At 35.2% G+C, this 22,300-nt stretch overlaps 1 protein-coding gene across 2 annotated transcripts; it reads right to left on the bottom strand.

Moving 5' to 3' along the window:
- Positions 1 to 1,162: 1,162 nt before the first annotated feature.
- LOC134840337 (uncharacterized) lies at positions 1,163 to 21,992 on the bottom strand. 2 transcript variants are annotated; one of them, XM_063856098.1, is made up of 9 exons: positions 21,586 to 21,992; positions 18,858 to 19,068; positions 15,652 to 15,678; positions 8,081 to 8,301; positions 5,268 to 5,413; positions 4,500 to 4,680; positions 4,070 to 4,326; positions 2,588 to 2,968; positions 1,163 to 1,834 (listed from the first exon to the last, which is right to left on the bottom strand). In XM_063856098.1, the coding sequence occupies exons 1-9, from the start codon at positions 21,644 to 21,646 to the stop codon at positions 1,772 to 1,774; spliced, it is 1,548 nt and encodes a 515-aa protein (XP_063712168.1). In that variant the 5' UTR covers positions 21,647 to 21,992; the 3' UTR covers positions 1,163 to 1,771. The 2 variants fall into 2 exon arrangements, with proteins under 2 accessions (XP_063712168.1, XP_063712169.1); XM_063856099.1 differs by lacking the exon at positions 15,652 to 15,678.
- Between the last annotated feature and the right edge of the window lie 308 nt (positions 21,993 to 22,300).

Consider the following 22,300-nt stretch of genomic DNA (forward strand, 5'->3'; position numbering starts at 1 on the left):
AAGGCACCGACTCCCCTGTTCGTAGAAGAAGCGACACAAAACAAGTTCCTTGACTTTGCCATGCAGACCTGAGCATTGTTCATTTCTCGGTAGACCATAGGCTGCCTGTATAAATTCAAAGTTTTTTTAGTCAACCCTTCTAAATTGCTCAAATACTCATCCAAGACGCCTTTGATTTTATGTTTTAAAACATTTTCCTCGCATACCAATTCCTTCTGCAGCTTAGCAAGATCAGAATAAATCATAGGCATAGTATCTTCTCCGTTTTCGCGAACTTTTCCAATTAGATCAGTCGACTTTTGCACCAAAACCTTTTCAACTAAAGTTGCATCTGAATCGCTTAATAAGGTCCTTAGCTCTGTTTGCTCAGACTCCAAATTTTTCATTTGTGAGTTCAAAGTTTCGCTCGACTCTACCAAAACTTTCGATAACTTTTCAAGCGACCCAGATTGATTTTCGGAACTGATGACACAGTTTTTTTACTATTTCGCTGATAGTTTTTTTGCAAATTTAAAGAAAGTGCATCGGGTTCATAAGATACTCGAAACTCGTCAAATTTCGAACATTGTTGCTTAACTTTATCCGAAGCCAGGGAAACTGGTTTATAGCAATCGTCTAATTTTCCCAACTCTTGGTGCACAGACTGTTTAACCTCCAATGCTTTTTCTTCCAACGACACAATTTCATGTTTTTGGCTCAAATGTTCTTTGATACATCTGTTACATAGGGTTTCGCAACATTCAACGCAGAAATTTTCAAATGGCAGTTTATGTTTTTCACAAACGATCGCAAAGTTGCCTTTGTTGTCCGTTACTATATGATTTTTCCTTGTATGAGGAATGATGCAGAAGTTGCAAAACACAACTGCACAATTTGTCGCTCCGTGATTTTCGCTTTCATCCGGACACGTCAAGCACCTGAATTGCAAATTTGGTTCTTCTATTTCAGTTTTACAACTTTTACAGAAATTGTGCATGAAAGTATCAACATCGCTATTCATATTGTTCATGCCATCTCTGAAATATTTGTCAACAATTAGAATTCACTCAAACTTGTCTCAATTTTGAAAATATCGTTTAATTTCTCAAACAATCAAAACAATTTAAATAAGTTCTGCTATGAAAATTGAATGAAAATACCAAATTAAAAAAAAAGAAATAAGTTAAATATGATCAAATTAAATTAATCACACCTCTGACTCAATATAGAAAATATAAAACATAGCCAACAGACAGTTGGAAAAGTGTAAATGGCTGCAAGAAAACACATACAAATCTGACTAATTAAAAAAATCTTTTAAATTCGAACTTCAAAGAAAAAATATGTTCCCGTAAAGCTCTTTGAATTTCAAACAATTTATGATCGACATATTTTTGATGAAATCAATCTATTTCGAGAAAACTCCGCTTATTCCTCTAATTGAAATCCACTTGAAAACTAGAAGTCAATCACGTTTTTCTTAACCTTTACACATTTGCAGCTCGATAGCCGAGTTTGCCTTTTTTTTAACAAAAGAAATGAGCTGAACTTCGAAAATGAGTGTGATCAAATTTTAAAATTTTTCCTGAAAAAAAGAAGACAAAAAATTTAGATCTATTTAGGTGTCTAAACTACGTTCATTGACCTTTGAAAATTAGTAATAATACCAGTTTCAGTTTTGTACAAAATTAGGCGCGCTTCAATTATTAAATTTCAATGAAACGTCAAAGGATCCACACGAGTATCTTCAACATCATTTTCAATATGACACTCATCACACAATTTCGTCTCATTACATCTTATTCGACGAGTAAAGGTCCACTGTTTTATTCCTACTATCTGTCGCTGAAGTTACCTAAAAACATTACTCTGCTGAAGTTACATTAATCTGAAGTTCCTCTGCACTACATGATTGTCAGCACCACCCCCCCCCCCCCCCCCAGGGCGCAACACAAACACACTTCTTCATAGACCCTCAACCCCCTAAAATATCCAACCATCGAAAACAAATTTTAGGGAGTCTAAAGACTCCACAGAAATTTTTTTACAATTAAACTTCTACCAAAATTTGAGAAAAACATACCGTTTTTCAGAGCTCCGAATAAAAAAATGTATTTTAGCGCAAAAATTATCAGAATTGATCCAAAGTTAAGTGACACCACTGATAATTTTCAATCCCTCCACAATGAAAACCTCTTTCTGGTTGAAAGTTTTCAAACCTCGGTAAGTTGCAATCGCAAATTAGAAAATGCAATAGCACTTTATAAAATTCAAAACAATAAATATCAAACTAAAATGACCTCATCCATGAGTAATCAAAAACAAACTACAGTTCGAAACTTCATCAAACTGTTCTACACGAGTCATAGAAATGAACCTGTCCAAATTCCAAACTATGGAACACCAACAGCAATAATAGTTTGATAATGCATGCAATCAGATGCTTTATTAACTTTTTCAATGTGAATTAAATTCTGCAGTTTATGAAAAACAAACCATTTTTCAATATAACTAGCTGATTCGTATTAAAAACTTTTAAAAAAAACTTATTTGAAAACATTACTCCCACATTTGCGGTTTATAAAAACAATGAGAGCAAAAAACCAACCTCAATTGAACCTTCTTCGCTCAGTGGTTCGACTTCACTTTGTTCCGTTAGATTTCGATTAAACCCTGGTACATTATACGCCTGATTCAGAGCATCCCCACCATTTGAATTAGCATCTTCTTCAGATGTATTTGAGAAACTACTTGACGTTTGGGAGCCATAGTTACTCGTGTCTCCCGAATCACTACCACTATTCTCTTTGTACGCCCTGTTGTTATCGCTATCGCGTCTTCCGATTTCTGATGGACCACTTGAATTCCCAGTTGTTGAGTCCTGGTACATAGGAGCTCCGTCCCTGTCAGTCTGGGCGGAAGAGAGATCTTGACCAATGGCCGAATCTGTAGAGCTGACTGAATCAAGCAGTGGTTTGTTTTCAAGGGTCTAAAATTAAAACAACAACAATCGGTTAATGCCAAAAACGCACAAAATGTTCCGACTAAAAAAACTGAAGTTGAGAAATTTCAAGACAAACTATTGCAGACAATCGGAGAAGAAAGTTTTTTTTCAGCCAAATTTTTTGTCGTTTTTAGTTGTAGAAATGAGGCTGCAGAAATGAGAAATACTGCTTATGATTTTATGCAAAAACTGCAGAAGAGCTAAATTCAGAGTTCGTTCTTTAGTCTTATTATTCGTAAATTTTGCGTCAATTTGTCTGAAAAATGGAAAAATTCCGACCAGTTATTCTCAAAAATGAGACAATTTTGATCTTTTTTGAAACCCTTATCACGTCTGATATGTGTTTAACATAATACTACGTTTGACTTTGATCTTCATGAGAACTTCTTTCAGTTAGACAAAACGCGTTGTAAAAAGCGCAATTTACTTAAAGTTGTCGGAACAAAAAACAAACCGTGAGCGAGAAAAACTGGAAAAAAAAACATTCACCAAAAATGATTCCTTTACAGAAAAAAAACATATCACCTTTACAGGGCTGTCATATTGTTAACTAAAACGTTTTTAACATGTTAATTATATGAAAAAAAAAACACTTTAAAAACAAAATTGAGTTTCAAAATCACTCAGTGAGTTGTTTAAAGAGAAAAACCAGCTTTCCAGCCTTCTGGGCGCCCAAATGACTTCGAAGTTTTCCATAGGTGACTCCGAGAATTGAGGAACACCATTCTAATCTAGCTCTGGAGGAAATAGTAGAGGCCTAGTCGACCCATTTTTCCGATGAAATATGAAAAAACGACTGCATTTGAATTGAAAGCTCGAATTACTAAAAACATTGTGTTAATAACATGTTAAATATAGGTCTGTTAATAACACCTTGTTATTAACATGACAACCATTCGCCTTTAGGCTCGTTGAATTTCGAGAATTTTTTATGATCGCTATTTTCTTGATAAAAATAACCTATTTCAAAAAGAAAACGCTGGGAAAAAATAAAATCTATTTTTGATACAAATTCAGTCAGGTTTTTCTGCCCCATCTTCTTTTCGTTCATTGGCATTTAGAAACATTTGATATTAATTGTTTTACCTGACGTTGTGGAATATCTGGAGATATGGAATCGTAATCATAACAGTATACACCTTCGTAGTTCAATTGCGCGTAATGGTTGTCTTGCTTATCTCCAATTGAAATTTCTTCATCGTCCGTAGGAATTTTTTGTGTCGATGACTGCTGATCAAGATGGCTGCCATTGGATAGTCTTCGGTAGCGAAAGAAGGCGAAAGAAATCACCACTAAGATTAACGCTATAACTAGCACTATAACTAGCACAGCAACTGTAGTCCCTAGAACATGAAATACACACATTTTTTCGCCTGCTATGTTAGCTCAAAATATTGTGCTCATCAAATTAACTTGGCTACAACAACCTAGATAATGCAAAGACAATTAATGTTTTCTTAATGCAAGCGAAGAGTTATGAATTCAAATTTCTCACCCAGAACGACAAAATACTAACATGATATAAGTGACCCTTCTTGCAGATCAAACTTCTCGCAGCTTCGGTTGTAGCCGAACGTTCCCGGGTACTTGGCAGCAAGGGCAACACACACTTCAAAGGAATCACGAGCCGGCAGTTTGGTGTGAGTATCGTTAATCATTATATCGGGGCTGCTCGACCCCAAATCTTTAATCTGGCACTAAAAAGATTTGATATTTGCAGCTGTATTTAAACCATCGTTTTTTGCAGGAATCTAGCTTCTCTCCATTTCGAGGCTCGTTTTGTTCGAATTATCAAATTAGAAGACAAAAAATAGAATAACTTGCTTCTTATGATCGAAGATGCATCTCAGTTTTTTCCGTTAAGCAAAAATTTATAAAACTTCCAATTCGCAAGAAAAGATTTTTTTGTTGTTGTTGTTTTGTTGGTTCTCATTTGCAAAAAGGTGAATTCTTTATGGCTGATTTTCGAAACTAGTTTAAGAATTAACTCAATAAAAAACCAGTTCTATTGGCTAAAATATAAGTGAAGCTTACTGGCACTTCGCACTATAAAAGTGCCTAATCATCCCCGATTTCACAGGAAGTAGTTTTATTATGCTAAGTAATGAATTGTGCGATAAACTTTCATTTACATTTTAACTTAAAGATCTGTTTTCTTTTTTGGGTTATTTCTTAAATTAGTGTTAGCAATCAGCTATAAAGAACACACAGTCTCACTTCTTTAGATTTAAAAAAGCTTCAAAACATTGCAGACACATTACTTAATTGGTGAAATAATACCAACGTGGTTTGAATGTTGTGATGATATGATGCAGTAGCATAGTTGCCAATTGGGATTGTAATGAACTGGAAGGTTGTCATAAGCCTTCACTGTAATGACCAGGTTGTTGTCGACTACTGATATTTGCGAATCTTTCATCAGGTATTGAACTGAAACAACATAACTGCTCTCTCAATCCCAATACACATCAAACTTAAGCAGACAATTGACACAGAGGCAAAGCTGCCGCGTCCAGACAACTCGGCCATAGACAATTCAGCCGAATCTATACACATTTCAAGCACAGACGATTCGGCCAATATGAATTCTAGGGCCGAATAATGACAAATTACAACAAAAATTAGAACTTATTTTTTAAATATTTAATAGTAACCGGTGCAGTCGCGCCGTGTTGCAAGCTTGCATGCAGACGGTAGGGGTCTATTCAAAATTCCGGACCAGTTATTGCCGCGAAGCGACGACGCGCGTCCACCGGCGACGTTAAACCAAGAAAAAACTCCAATTACGATTTTTTTTTTTCGAATCTAGCATGTTCAAAAACTGACTGATTTGTCAGCGACTCAATTGTCTGCATCTTTTTGCTGAATTGTCTTTGACAGAATTGTCTTTGAGTAGCAAAGCGGAGCTGAGCATTATTTGCAATACCGCAGAAAAAATGAACGGCAAGTCAGCAGCCAGAAAATGAAATCAAAGCCACCGAGTCAAAATTTTGTTTAAACGAAAAAAAAACAAGTCACAAAAATAAAGACATTTTGTCTGGAATGATGTTTGTTGACAATAGTACACCCAAAAAGACAATCGCCGATGTTAAAAAGTACCACAACAGGGCATAGCGGAGCTTCGCAATACTTGCGATACAAAAAAAACTGCATTACAAGATGTTGACAGAAAAAAAAGGATATTTTCGAAAATAAGCTGAGAAAAATTATCGAAAAAACTATCAACTAAAATTCCACATCTTTGGCTCAGATGATGTTCACAAACAACCTTAAAAACATTGAAGATCAATGAACGAGCGTTAACTAAGAAGGCGAAAAAAGTTCAGTCGACCCTCATTTCGCCAACTAAACTAGTCATAAAAAGTAGAAAGTTTTTAAAATCAAATTTTTTCGGACCCATCCCGCTCTCGAAAAAGGCGAAAACACTCGGACCCATCCCTCTCGAATAAGCTTGAAACAAAAGTAACAGAACAAGTCAAGCTGGCGATACATAGTTGATATTTTTAGAATATATTTTCATAACCTTTTTGCGATTGAATTCTAAATCTCAAATTTGTCTGGGAGTAAAAAAAATTTGCAAACATTTTTGAATAAAAGGCAAAAACTTCAAAACGTGGGCGTTTTTTAATTCTTACAAAACTTAAGGAGTCGACGTTTCTGCAGGAAAAAATTTTCACAGCCAGTTCATTCGATTTAATCTTTAATCTCATATTTGGTAGGGTAGTTTTTTATTGACTTTTAAGAAGTCTAAGATTCCGAAAAACGATCACGAAAATCATCATGTTTGTTTTTCCAAAATGTTATAGCTTTTTTTCTACAAAAACAAGCGTACCAGTTTATGCAGCAAAGACGCCGAGAGTCTTTTCCTTTTTCGGTTAAACCAATAAGCTGAGAGTTGGCAGGGTAGGTTTCGAGAAAAGACAAAGTTTCCAAAAAGCGGTCAAAAATTCAATAACTTGAATTCTCCGAAGACCATATTTTTATTTCTGAAAACTTTAGGGCGTATCCACTTCTGCGGGGTTTCTCACCATTTTTTTATTGAACCCAAATTTGCGGTATGAGAGAGTAGTTATAAGAAACTGAAATTTCGAAAAACTATCAAAAAAAATCCAAAATTTGACTTTTGTAGGAGCCATAACTTTGTGTGCAAAAAATGGGCGTAGCCGCATATGCAGAGGAATTTCGCACAACATGGTCTTCGCATGAACCCAAAATCTCTCCGAAAAAAAAACTTTCTGAGTATCATAACTTTTCGAAAAACTTGTCGTAGCCGCTTATGCAAGGGAGATTCCCACACCTCGTGCTTTCAATTGAACGGAAAATCTAAAATTTGGGTGGGCAGTTTTCGAGAGTATGAAAAACTCCAAAAAATGGGTGAAAAATTCTAAGCTTGGAAAGAAATTGCTTGAAAAGCTTAACAGATAAAATAAATTTCATTATAAAAAAAAAACGGAATATCAGCCGACAAAAATTGGGACATATCCTAATAAAACAAAAAATTTTCTTAGGATATAATAAAAAAAAATAAGTACTACCTCAGATAAACTAAGAAGTAGTTTTATTTGCATTTTCACCATATTGAGCATATTGGCGAAAATTGATTTTTTATTTTTGAAATCGCTCAACATTTTTTAATGACAACAAGTTCGTATATATTTTTTTTGAGCGTCTACCTACGTATTTTAAATTTAGTGGCAGCTCGGTAATCAATAACAACACAATCACTACTGTGATTGAGATTCTCGACTGCTTTTGTGAAATTAGATTTTTCTAACATTTTTGATACTTCCATTTTTTTTCAGTATTTTTTGAAAGTATTTTTCATTACTGTTGAAGATCTTCAATTTCGCAGCGTTTTGCAGGTCAGTTGGAATTGTTAGCTGTTCCCTTATTATTTCTGGAGCCTGATTTTATGAGTTTTGTTTATATTTACCATTAACAATGATAAATAAGTTTAGATTTTATATAGATTTTATATTACTTTTTGTGGAACTCTTCCCATTTCTTTGAATTGTCCACATGAATATGATAGCTTACTTAATATATCTAATATGAGTGATTGAGAAATGGGGGGTTATAACGGAAAAGCGCCCTCACCGGTAAAAGGCATGTTCGGATTAGCAAAGTTGGCGTAATACAGAGCAGATCGATCTCTGATTCCGAACTCTGTTTCAGTCGTGTAGTTCAGTCGCACTTTCACTGCAGCTCCACTGGCAGGCGTCGAGAATGAAACGCACTGTTGTAGATTCACGATAGATGCTTTGTAATCCACGGGGAAGGACTCCCAGACCACAGGTTTAGCTCCAGCTTGAGAAACTCTAAACATGGAAAAACGAAGGTTTCATTTTGAACATAAAATTAACACAGCAGGAAAATTCACCTCCATAATATATTTTTACGATCGCTTCTTTTCCGGTTAATATGGTCTGACACTCTCAATGATTATAAACGTTTCCGACTAACACGAAGCAAAGATTCGCAATCCCTGGGGAATCCATAAAGCATCCCATCATTGGATTGCTAATGTCAATACTGATGAAACAATCCTTTATATCAAACTGGAAAATCGAAAAAAAAATTCTTAAACATTGCAATGTACGATATAGCTTAAACGTGAAAAAATTCTTTCGTAACAGGCAAAAAAAATACGTTGAAAATACTCAAACATGGCGAGATAGTGAAGCTCGCATTTAAAAATATAATAGATATACTACAAATATGAGTTGAGTTAATCAAGCACACTGTATCGCTCCTTTTGTAGACAAATAGGGTGCGTATCGGACTTCGAGGTGAAACTCGCTCGCTACTCAAAGCCATCCTTAGTGAAGACTTTGATTCAACAATTTGCTGAATGCAATGTGGACGGTGACAATTGTTCGGTCTACACACACTTTGGCCCTTTCAAGTTTAGTGGCTCAATTCTCCCACACACAATTCGCCCCTAATATCTTACACACTAAATTCTGTAAAAATGAGAGGCGAAATGTGCCATCTTCGACTTATTAGGCCAAACGTTGGTCTCGATAGCTTAGATAATTATATTCCTAATTAATTTTCCCTTTTTGCACTTAACTGTTCCGACTTTCAAAAAAAAAGGGCCGAATATCTATGCTTGGTGTGTTTTTTATTGTTCCGACTTTCGAGGAAAACGAAATATTTATGCTCGGAGTGGTTTTTTTATGCAGTCAATTTTCACCAATCGAAATAATAGTTTTCGACGAACAAAATTATACCCCATCTAAGATATCGACTTCCTGAGTTGAAATGTAAAAAGATATTTTACCTACTATTATTTTTTGTAAAGTTCTATTATTTTTTGTAAAGTTTTTTGTAAATTACCCAGTGAGTAAAATTGACACGCGTAAGAAGCAATTTAATGCGTTCCAAATTGAATTGAGTCGAGCAATTTAATCCTATTATCACAAAACGAGGCACTAAACACACCCTTAGTGCGTGGGGATAAAATGAAGAAAAAGCAAAACAAAAAAATCTAGCCATTTTCGACGGAATTTTAAAATATCATTCAAGAGGTATTGTTGTCCTGAGCTTAAATTTGAAAGATATTTCAGCTGTCATTACTTTTCGTAAAGTTATAAGGGTTTAAAGATTGCCATTTTGGCTAATTTGGGACAATTAACTCGCGATATATTTCGCGCTATTAACGCGTCAGCAGATATTTAATCTGTCCTAGAAATCGTTCCAAATTGTTTGAAGGAAGCTTGTTTGTCATAATTGATTTTTTTATTTATTTTATTTCATTTAATTTTTTTGTTTTATTTTTTTTTTGCTCCAGAGACCTTAAAAGGCAGTCGGAACATTCAGGGCTTCGTCCTGATAAGAGCAGTCTTGTTGAAATTATTATGCCATAATTGAAAATAAAACCTGTCACACAGAAGCGAAGAGGAGCTTAGCATAACTTACGATAACGCACAAAAATAGCATTGGAAGATAGCGGAGATATACTGGAACGGCAGCCAACAAGCATTTTTTAAAAACTGAACAAAAAAGTCGAAACTACATTTACAAATTGTCCCGAATGGTGCTCAATTCATGGAAAACATTTCGAAAAACACAATCACCAGCGTTGAAAAAACCTTGAGAAAAAAATTACTAGCGGCAATTCAGCCGACAGTGCTTGGGTAGATGTCAAATTAACCGACAAAAAATCGTTGTCAGGAAAAAAAATTTTTGCAATATAAAGGTTTGAAATTCCCGTGAAAGACAAAATAATAACTTTTTCTTTCAAGCAACGCAAAGTTAGCTGACTGCTCCAAAATAATATATACCAAAACCATTTAATCCAAATTAACCTTTTAAGCGAAAAAATTAGAAAGGAAAAATACAAACACAGGTTTGCTAAAATACAAATTACAGCATTAAGTCAAGATAACTTTATGATTGCTTAAGCCGCAACAAAATTCTGCCTCCACGCTGTGGAAACTAATTAGATTAATAAAACTTTAGTGTATATTCCGATTTGATAACGCTTTCCAACCGGTTGTTTCTACCAACTTAGATTAAAATAACTTTAGTTTATATTCCGATATGATAACACTTTCCAATCGGTTGTGTCTACCAAAACAGATAATTATAGATTTAATTGGATCAACCATACAATCATCCATCCCCCCCCCCCCACCCTAAGCGAATTTAGTTTAGTTAATTTAGATATAATCAAAGTTAGCTTATGAAAAATCCATTTTTTCTCCTAAATTGGTTAAGGGGGGGGGGGGGGGGGGGGAGGGGTTGTACGGTCGAACCCTTTAGTTTGTATTCCGATTTGATAAGGCTTTCAAATTGGTTGTGTCTACCAAATTAGACATAATAATTTAAGTTTATATTGAGCTTTGAAAATCTAACTTTCGGAAATAACTCCCGTCGGGCTAAAAACGCCGAACATATTTTCTCTGACACTTTCAGATTACTTGTTTTGTTGACATCACTTACGGTGTGTACAGAACTTGGGCCACAATTACAGGTTAACAAACGAAAGCTCGTAGTCCAATGAATGTAATAGCATATCAAAGCCACTTTCGGGTTATGGGGTTGCTTCAAGAAACCTCGAAAAATTAAGGCTTCCAGAGAAATTAAGTGCAAAGAAACCAAAATTAGATAAATATGAATCACTCATAAAATCGACGGTAATCTTTAAGCTACGATGAATTTGATTTTTTTTTCCGGAAAATATGAAATGTTTTGAAATGGCCTACTGAAATCTGCGGAAATATCTATTTTTTCAAAAACAAAAGCAAATATTTGAGACAACGAACAATGACAATTTGCAAATCAATTATTTCAACGATAGCTGTGGCCAGCTAAGACGAGAAAGCTAAGGTGGCATTAAGGTGGCAAAACACAGAAGCGAAATGTAGCTTCGCACCACATGCGATATAACACTAACATTTACACAGAGGCGAAGCTGGGCATGCAAACACAAGCGAGAACACAACAAAAAAAACAGTTAAATAAAGTGAAACAAGAAAAGATAGAAATAAGCCTCGAATTAGTAAAACTTTGCTATGTATGTGCTTCGAACCTGCGACCTCAAAAATTGGAGTCTCGATCCCTGCCCTCTCGGCCACGAACGCTTAACAACCGGCAACAAACACTAGTCACAAATGAAGCAGCTGCATTTGCTAACAAATTGCCAATGCCATGCAGCATAAGTGGCACCAAATACTAATATACACAACTTTGCAAGTAATAGTAAGGAATATAAAATACTGAAGACATCCACACTAATTATGCATGTGATAATATGGAAAGCATAAAAACACTTTGTGTATAAATTATGCTTTTCAAAAAAAGCGAGATATATTCAATTAAAAAATTTCCAAAATCGAGCTTTTGTTATTATGTTGTTTGAAACATATAGCTTTTTTTTCGGTTCATTTGATGAATTTAAAATGTATCAACTGCGTTAAATTATTACTATTGGAATGTTGAAGCACATGTAATCGAAAAGCCATAGAGGTGCCCCAGAAGTGGCGTCAATATTTGCGACTTAGGTTAGAAAAAAAAAATTGTCGTAGCATAACACTAACGCTCACTAAGTTAATTTTTTTCTGATGCTAGTTTGCATCCTGTTGTCATGACATGCATTCAATTTGATTGATTGGGTGTATAAATAGTTATGAAACATCGATTTTACTTTTTGCTAATGATTTTTCGGCTTTCGATTTAGCTCTTGGTTTCGTTTCCGATATGTTTATACCACCTTGTTTTCAGTACCTATGTGGCTATCGTGGATACTATTCGGGTAGTACATGTATGTTTTCCAATAAGACTGCCGAGCAATTCTTGATGATTTTCAGCTAATTGGCTGTCGGCTTAGTTCCCTAATATTTTGTTTCCTATAAATTTTTGATATTATTTAGATTGCTGAGACTGTCTAATAATTTTTTAAAAAATTGAATGCTCAAAGTCAACCCCATTTGGAACTCGTTTAAACTTTTTAACTTTTGAACTTGAAAAAATCATTTTCAATTTGTTTTGGTTTTTCTTGTTGTTCCTTCTAGTGTTACAACTTTCGAAGTCCTCTGTGATAGTTGTAGAAAGTCTTGCTGTTCAATCCTATACTTGTTATATCGCAAATGGTGCGAAGCTCAGCTTCGCCTGTGTAAAACCTATTCTTATCAAACAGGAAATCTAGGCAAACATGCCAATCAAGAAATTTGATTTTAAAAATCTTTAGAGCTTTAAATCCCTCCTAAAACTTCAAGGATCAAGGAGCACTTGGAACTACACTGAAAGTTGCTTAGTACAAGCTTAATCCGTATGGCAAATAAGCCGACAATCTTTGACAGACACCAGTTGAGCCGAAAAAAAAGTTTTTTTTTTTTCAATATGATTAACGTCCTCCCTTATTCAAGTCCACCCTTTAAGCACAAGCATACTTTAAAAGATCTAGTTTGGTGGACAAAGCATACGCCTCGAAACGTTTCCTCCACGTGCATGAAGGTGGTGGAAACAAAAATATCTCATTCCACAGCAGGTCCATCATGTGTACAGATGAAATGCTTCACTAAATTATCAAACTGTATTCTTGTAAAAAAAATAAAAAAACAAAAACGGCGTTATAAGCGTCAAACTGCTTTTGATAAAATCGCTAATAAAACATACAGAGCTGCAAGAAGTAAACTGTGAATATAAGTGGCAGCATATCTACACACAGACCATAGACGGAGCTGCACTTTGCACCCACACGCGAAAAAACGGCGAAAGTAGCCCTAAAACAAAGTGCAAAAAAAAACAAATAGATCTAGTGGAAAATCGATTTGAAAAAAAAAAACCTGCCAAAAAGCAAATATACATATATATATATATATATATATATATATATATGTTGCTGTTTGACTTTTTTTTCCAAATCAATTTTCCCCTAGATATCTCTGTTTTTTGTTTTTTTTTCACTGTTTTAGGGCTACTTTTGCCGTTTTTTCGCGTGTTGGTGCAAAGTGCAGCTCCTTCTATGCTTACATAATCTGCCACTTATATTCACAGTTTACTTCTTGCAGCTCTGTATGTTTTTATTGGCAATTTTATCAAATGCAGTTTGACGCTTTCAAGTTTTTGTTTTTGACAAAAATACAGTTTGATAATTTAGTGAAGCGTTTCATCTGTACACATGATGGACTTGCTGTGGAGTGAGATATTTTGTGTTTCCACCACCTTCATGCACGTGGAGGAAACATTTCTAGGGGTATGTTTTCTCCACCAAACTAGATCTTCTAAAGTATGCTTGTGCTTAAAGGATGGACTTGAATCAGGGAGGAATAAGGGAAGACGTCAATCAGATTGAAAAAAAAATAAAACAATTTTTCGGCTCGACTGGTGTCTGTCAAAGATTGTCGGCTTAATTGCCACATGGATTAAGCTTGTACTAAGCAGCTTTCAGTGTAGTTACAAGTGCTCCTTGAAGTTAAAGGAGGGATTTAAAGCTCTAAAGATTTTTAAAATCAAATTTCTTGATTGGCATGTTTGCCTAGATTTCCTGTTCGATAAAAATAAGTTTTACACAAGCGAAGCTGAACTTCGCACCATTTGCGATACAACAAGTATAGGATTGAACAGCAAGACACTCAACAACTATCACAGAGGACTTCGAAAGTTGTAACACTAGAAGGAACAACTAGAAAAACCAAAACAAATTAAAATAATGAAGTTCAAAAGTACAAAAGTTTAAACGAGTTCCAAGTGGGGTTGACTTTGAGCAAAGTTGTTAACGGGAAAAAAAGGTCCAGAACCCAATTGTAATACCCTTCCTTGTTGCAGGGGCAATGATTATCTATTGGATCAGGATTTTTTATTGACACGCTGTGAAAAATTTACATTTTTCAAAAACGGGGAATCAACGGTAAAAACCACCCACTCCCCTGTGTGCCTTCATAATCCCCTTTTCTCTTAATATTTTATCCCACTGTCTACAGTCTTCGCAGAAGTCTGGGGGAAAGTTTGAACCATATTTTCAGCTGTTTTTTGTTCTCTGAAAAACAACCCTCCCTAATCTGAGGCTCAATGGATGGAACAGGTTGTGCGAAGCTGTCCTGTATAATCGATTATGCTTTTATTTTTTTTAACACGTGCAAAGCTGTCCTGTATAATCGATTATGCTTTAATTATTTAACCACAAAGTTATAGTCCTCAGAAAAACTAATATATATAAATATTTGAGTCTAGTAAGGAATTATTTGAACCAATTAGCTACCTCAATTCAGTTTGAAGTGATAGTGATCGACGAATTTGGAAAAGGGAGTGATTAGCCGCGCACAATTAAGTGCATAAAAGCAAGCCCAATTTATTCCAGCAAAATGACAAGCTGTCATTTGCAAACTTCCAAAATTTTACTTACGATCATTGCATGTTAACTACCTTTTATCTTCAAAAAAGATGAAACCGTCGCTCAAAAACTATTATTATTTTTCTAACAAAAATTTGCACTGAAATGTATGTGACTGACGCTGGAAGATGCCATTCAAAAACTTTTCAAACAAATTTATCCGAACACCCAAATTTCCTGAAATTTTTCTTCAAATTTATCCGAACACCCAAATTGCCTGAAATTTTTCTTCAAATTTTTCTTCAAGAAATTAAATATATTCAGACCAGATTCTCTCTCGGAACGGAATCCGAATTATAATAAAGCCTTGATATGATTCCACATTGTACAGCTTCAAAGCATGGCAAAATTAGCTTACTTGTTAAAATTATGACCCATTAATGCTCTCACAAGAAGTAGCTTGCAGTCTACGAGAATTGTATTAACAGAAGCTTTATTTTATAGCTGATCAATGAATGGTAGCAGAGGCTTAACGTACCAGACTCATTGCGAAGTATACATCCTAAAATCAATCATGTTAGTATCATTGTTCAAATTATTGGAGAAATATGTATGAAAAAAGTAATGTCGGTCTACACAAATTTCGCCCCTCTAACTTTTTTCGGCAAATTGCCCCTTCCACATTAAATAGTAGGGGCGAAATGAGCTACCTGTAAATATATCAATAAATGGAACCCATAAGATCCAAAGTGAAAACTGACACGATTCATTGAAGTGTTATAAGTTCATGTTTAATTTGAATGCAATAAAAGATAGACCAATCGCAGTTTATTGAGGCAGTCTAGGTGAGTTTATCTGGGAGCGGTTTCGTTAATAAGTCTTCACTTACTCATCCGGTGACAAAATTATTCCTTTTCTAAACCACAAACAAATTCATGCAAAATATCATCATGCATTATCACAATCATACCGGTACGAGCAGGTGCGAATCTAAGACTTTATTAAGGTGGGATTTTCAATTCGACTAAAGTGATTGTCTCAAGCACTATGGTCGCAGGTATATTTTTGAGAAAAAAAACAAGCCAAAAAAGATTTGTTTCAGGACACTTTTTGCGTGAGGCGACAATTCGTAACAAGCAACAATTCGTAACGTGCGACAATTCGTAACAGTAGATTAAGCGGGGAACACTAATTCACGCGCAATATTCCTCTCGTTCCGGATGTAAGCGCAGCTGAGCAAGAGTATTCTACTTGCCAATGCCTTGTGACGAATTGTCGCCCTACCCACTTTCTGAAATGATTTTTTTTTGTAATTTTCGGTACGTGCTTCTCTTTCAAACTTAGCGTAAATTGTCAATTTTTGGCATTAAAATTTATTGTAAGATGTCACCTTTTGAGCAATCTCAGGGTCGAATCGCCCTTATAACCGCACCTGGTTCCGAGAATCACCAAAATTTTGCTTCATAAACAATATATCGCTGTTTCTTTAAGATAAGCTATGTTCAATTGATTCATTAAATCTAGGTTGTTTGATATTCATTCATCGGGGATAACTCAAGTCACGGTGGACTGAAATCAAACATGCCATGCTCCGCATACTCAGTAACCGGAACCCTTTGTACCAAAAATCTGTCTTGACAATTTTAATAATCATCAATAAAAGCACGGATATAGCACTATGCATGCATAATTTTGATGTCCAATTAAACAAAAAGTTACGATCGTACAGGAATACAGGGCCCATGTCAACAGTTTCTCCCCACAACTAACTAAGAGAACGATCACCCTAAAACTAGAAAAAGAATTTAAGATGTGAAGCCAAGCTGAAAACAGAGGCGAAGCAGAGCTTCGCAACACTTCCAATAAAAAAAAATCTCTGAAAAAAGAAGTTGAAAAAATTATTTGAAAAAATATCTTGAAAAGTTGAATAAGATACAGCTACAAAAACCTCATGGTTGTAAAGAAAGAAGTTCATAAACAGCCTTAAAAATAATTGAAAATGAATTACCGAGCGGCAACAAATTATGGGTCGAAACCTGTTTGAGCCGAAAACAAAACTGTTGTCATAAAAAATTTCAAAGTTTTAAGAATTTTCACGATTCAATCCAATAAAGAAACGAAAAAAAAAATTTGGACTTCGTAAGTTTACAAATTGCTTAAATTTCAGTTGTAGTAAAAAAACTATTTAAAATGGAACAAAACACATGCTGTAGAAAGTAAGTCAATAAAAACCCTATCAGATAAAAATGGCGTTCCAAAAAAAAACAGAAATTGAACCGACAGAAACTAGGGCGAAAACCACGCTCACGGCCCCGAAAAAATTGAGAATTTTTTTGAAACAATTACAATCTGAAACGGGCTTTTCCTATTTACTACCTGAAATCTAGTTTTATTTGCATTTTCAAGACATTGAGCATGTCAGAAGATGAAGGCAGGGGCAGATTTAGGGGCGAGGCGGACGCCCCCCCCCCTCAGGGATTCGACCCCTACCGACCCAAAGGGGGCTCTTTTTCCTTTTCCCCCACCTCACACGAGCTTCAATATATTAGTGTAACGAGTGGTTTTACGAGGTTGAGTATGAAGACCAAATATGTTTGTCGTGGCTTTATTAGTCGGTATGTAAACTTGCATTACAATCGGAGAATGTGTACAACAAATGTATATGTAAAAATTTGCAGGTGGGGGAAAAGGAAAAAGAGCCCCAAAGGGTTCCTTTTGTACTGTTTTGAGATATCCATATTTGGTGCCGGACCCTAAAAAATTTCTAAAGGCTACTTTAAAAATTTGAGGGGGGAGCGCGCGCCTTTTTCTTAAAATTTTGCCTTCGGCGCAGAATATTTGACCAAAACGGTCTTTTTAGTGATTTGGGAAAGCTCGGAAAATCAATTTGGTCGACTTAAAAAAAAGGTCGACAAAATTTTCAAATATTTTTGAAAATCCGCCACCCCCTCTGTTTTTCAACGACAGGTCAGTAATTTCCCAACATAAATCCACATTTACCTTCTAAATGAAGTACTTTACTTATAACCCTGACCCAGACATATTTTACAGCTTTGTAACTTTCTATCAGATCTGAAACGGCGATCATCATTGTTTAAATTAACAAGGCTCGATCTACATTGAAATCCTTTCTGTCGCATTTGCATGTACCTAATACTTATCGTGACCAATCCTTTCCACCAGGGGCGGATTTAGGGGGGGGGGGCGGACGCCCCCCCCCCCCTCAGGGATTAGACCCCCTGCCGACCCAAAGGGTCCCCCCTTTGATACTTTTTAAGAAATCCATTTTTTGCCGACCGACCCTAAAATTTTTCTAAAGGCGCCTTAGGCGCCAATATATACTAACTTTGAGGGGGAGCGCGCGCCAAAAAAACGCGATTTTTTTTGTCAAAACTTTTCAAAAAGTGCCTAAAAACGGCTTTTTTGACCTGTTTTTTCAAAACCGGGACCTTTGGCAAAAATTTGGCAAAAACAGGGACCTTTTAGTGCTTTACGAGAGCTCAGAAAATCAATTTGGTCGACCTAAAAAACAAAAAAAAGGTAGTCAAAATTTTCGAAAATTTTTTGAAAATCCGCCCCCCCCCCCCCTCAAAAAAATCCTAGATCCGCCCCTGCTTTCCGCCTCAAAAGCATTCCTTTCTGCTTTTGGGGCGGAAATGACTGGAGCAGAAATGACTGCTTTTTTGGGCGGCAATGACTGGGAGCCAATATTTATATCCTATATCCCTACTTAGTAAAATATAAAATAAAATATTAAAAATGGCTTCATATATCGGCTATACACCTCTGTTTGTTAGCATTATGAGATTGCTAAGTATATATCTTACAAAAAAGGGTTTGTCAAAATTAATTAAGGTGAAGGGTCTTTGAACTTACTTTGCTCAAAATTGCTTAAAAAACTCAACGACGCGCTTTTATCAAAAATTTCGATTTAAACGCTTCTTCCAATTTACACCAATCGTCCAATTTAAACTAATCGTCCAATTTAAACCGGCTCTTCTTATAACTTAAACCAATCGAACTACCACATTTTTATTTCGGTTTTGCGAGTTTAGGCGGAGAAAGTAAGATTAAATAGAAAAAAAAACAACTTACACTTCTTCTATTGTATAGTTTTCTATGTAGGATACTCCATCAAGTAATGATTCGTCAAGGCAGCAGTACCATGTTGAGAGATCGTGCGTGTAGCAGTAATCGTCAAAAACCTGTCCCACCTGTTTTCTCTGGTTTTGAAACTGGGCATCAAAGAAGGATTTGGTGAAGCCATTCTGGCAGTCGTCTTTCTTCCGGGCGGGGTTGAAAGAGGCTGTCAACAGATTTTAAGCACCATTGTTTCAAGCATGAACAGAAAACAAAAAAACACTGGCTTTTTGAATTTTCAGAACAATTTATGATTAAATTTTTCAATAAAACTAACCCAATTTGTGAAAACTCGGTAAATTTTTCAGCCCTCAGGGAAATCTACACAGAGGCGAAGTTGCACTTCGCATACAAAAGTAAAAATATGACCGATAACGCTACTGTGAAAAACTGAATGAGTAAAACTTTGAGACTACAAAATTTCTTGAGCAACGCACGCCAATTATGACGCATTAGCAAGACCAGTCAATTTGAAAAAAATTACCAACTAACATGCCTCAAAAATATAGTGGACGCATTTAAACTAGTAAACGAAAAGTTCATTAATAAGATCCGACCCTGTACCGGTTCGAACCCTCTTAATTTGTTGCGGGTCTACCTCTACGCTACAGATCCATGATACCTTGAAGCTTAAGTGCTATTTGTAATATAATTGTCTGTGTAAATATCCTTAGCATTGGCTGTACTAAATAGCGGGTTATTGATCAAAATGAACACATTTTGTCGCAACAATTTTCGCGTCGCAACAATATTTGCGACTTAGGTTGAAAAAAAGAGAGTTCATAATATAACAAAAGCTTTTCTTATGTAAAAAATCAAAATTCATTTTCGAAATTAGAGGCCGACCACGCTTTTCCAGACATGCTGTTCGATAGTGTAGCTTGCCTTTTTTAACAAAGAAAAGGAATTGAACTTGAAAAGAAATCAAAAGTCATACAGGAAAAATTAAATTTGGGCGTGACTGCTTCCAAAAACAGCAGAAAAAAAAGCATCACGACCTATAATAGTCTTTACACATAGGCGAAGCGGAGCTTCGCACCACTTGCGATACCAAACAAACATAACGAAACAGTCGAAAAATTTGAGAAAACTTAAGATAATGAAAGAAACAAGGTGAACCAAAACTTTCACAAGTCTCGATAAAAAACAACTAGTGAGAATAAGTGATAAAATAAACTTTGAGAAAGAGGAGCTTCACACTAACATCTATCTCATTGAACTGACAATATCAGATTTGAGATGTTAGTTTTCGAGAAAAAACCGAAAAGATCCAAACAACGGTCAAAAATAAGTAATTCGACTATTCCGAGCGCCATAACTTTGAGTGCAAAAAAACTTAGTCGCAGCCACTTTTGCAGGGAAGTTTTTGAAAACAGTATTATCCATTGAAACCAAAACTCGAGAGGTAGTTTTCAAGAAAAACGAAAAAAAAAATCAAAAATCTGGTCAAACTGTTCCCCATACTTTTTCGAAGGCCGTAGACAGGGGAAGTAAAAAATAACTATAGGCGAGTATGCAGACACACAACGAATAAGCGGTCTTTCAATTGATACTCCTTTTTTGAAAATCAAGAAAGGTTTCTGAGAAAACTAAAAATTTTGCAAAAAGTAGAAAAAATTCCAAAACGAAAAAGAAATTTCAACAAACAGATTGGTAAACATTCAACCAACTGAAAAAGTGTGGAGAACAGTGTTAAAAGAGTGTTGATCATAAAACGTCCCAAAATTAGATCATTAGGCCGTTGAAAAATAAGTCGAAATATATTTGGCCTAGGAATGTTTTAAGCGAAACAAGTAAAACCAAGAAGGAAATATAAAGTCATGGCAAGTAAACTTACAAAATGAAGGCTTAATTCAAACACTAAAAACAACATAAAAAATCGCGCGTAGAAAAAATAATTTCAAGATGTGACAACGAAATCGACAACAGACAAGCAGACAAATAATTGGCCGAAATTTTTTTTAGAAGCCGAACATATCCTGTTTGAAAAAAAAGGTCCAGGCCAGACTCAAACCAAGGACCTTGGGCTTCCCAGACATATTCGTTTCCTCCAGGAACACTATGAAGTTTGAATACATAATGAAACAAGGTAGAGATGAGTCCAGACGAGTCCTCTGGACAAAGTTGTTTAAGGGGAAAAAGTCCAGTACCCGGTATTCACTTGCGAATCTCAGAGGAGCTATCAATAAGCCTTAACAGTCATGTCAAAGGAAAGTCCATTTGTATTATCTCCCCACATTCCAGACTGTTATTTTGTTGAGCGAAGCTCTTTTTTGGCAACTCAAGACCGTATATATTTTACTATATTCACTATATTTTACTATAGTTTACTATATTAAATCTTAAAAAACGAATTGCCCTATTTACGTTTAGTATTTCAATGAGCAAAAACTGAAACGTTAGAAGAAAACAAAAATGTATTTCCGAAAATTTTATATCACGTTTCAGACCCCTCCCCAAAATAAGACAAAACAGCTGATGCAAAAACTACAATAAAATCAAGCAATAAAATTTGCATATATACAAAAAACCTGTAAGCCAATAATTCACTCAGCAATACCCAATTTTTTTGATCTTCATACATAAAATTAGTCATAAGACAACTTACATTTATAACGTTCATAAAGTTAAGTGAAATTATACCGTACCAGAAATGGTTGATGAAATTAGTTCTTTTTCTAACCTTGACTGTCCTTTGATAAAAGATAGCAGAAGGCAATCGAGAGATAAAATTTCCGGCACATTTTGGAGTTGCTAAGTAGGTATTGCAAGGTAATCAATGAGGCTCAATAATAAAAAAAATGCAATAAATATTGAGTATCATAAATAATGAATCAACATGAATCAATGAGGCTCAATAATTTAAAAAATTGCAATAAATATTGAGTGTCATAAATGATGAATCAACAAAAGGCAGGATTTAAAAACATTATCAGTGAATACAACAAACAAGTCGCTCAATTATTTAGAACAGTACAGAGCGCATTGAAAAAATAAAATAAAATGTTTTCTCATGCATAAACGCACTTTCGTCTTTTGCGGCCAGACAGTATTTGCAAAGTGCCATATCTGAAAATAAAACAATTGAAAAATGTGATGACACCATTTAAAATGTCGACTAGAATGTGCAACTAGGCAATATTAAGCATTGACATCAGTAGTTCTAAGTTTGAACAAATGTTTTTAGCAGATTTTGATGGCTACTTATTTTAAAATCAGTAGAACATATATTTATTTAAAAAACTCTTTCACAAACAATTGTTTCTCAGATTATGATAGATGCTAATTTTAAATCTGTCCAACGAATATAGCTATTACGCTTTCGGATGATGTATAAAAAGCCGAATCACCAAACCAAATTGAGTCTAAAAAAACTGTCAAACATCCAAAGAATTGGA

Source organism: Symsagittifera roscoffensis, chromosome 2 (genome assembly GCF_963678635.1).
Source record: "Symsagittifera roscoffensis chromosome 2, txSymRosc1.1, whole genome shotgun sequence".
Classification (NCBI taxonomy): Eukaryota; Metazoa; Xenacoelomorpha; order Acoela; family Convolutidae; genus Symsagittifera; species Symsagittifera roscoffensis.

Excerpts from the sequence above, each read along its gene's own strand:
- LOC134840337 (XM_063856098.1), bottom strand. The coding sequence starts at position 21,646 with ATGTGCCGGAAATTTTATCTCTCGATTGCCTTCTGCTATCTTTTATCA. Across the intron at positions 15,679-18,857 it reads AACTATACAATAGAAGAAGT|AAAAGGAATAATTTTGTCAC; the intron begins GTAAGTTGTTTT and ends TTTGTGGTTTAG. Across the intron at positions 1,835-2,587 it reads GCGAAGAAGGTTCAATTGAG|GTAACTTCAGCGACAGATAG; the intron begins GTTGGTTTTTTG and ends TAATGTTTTTAG.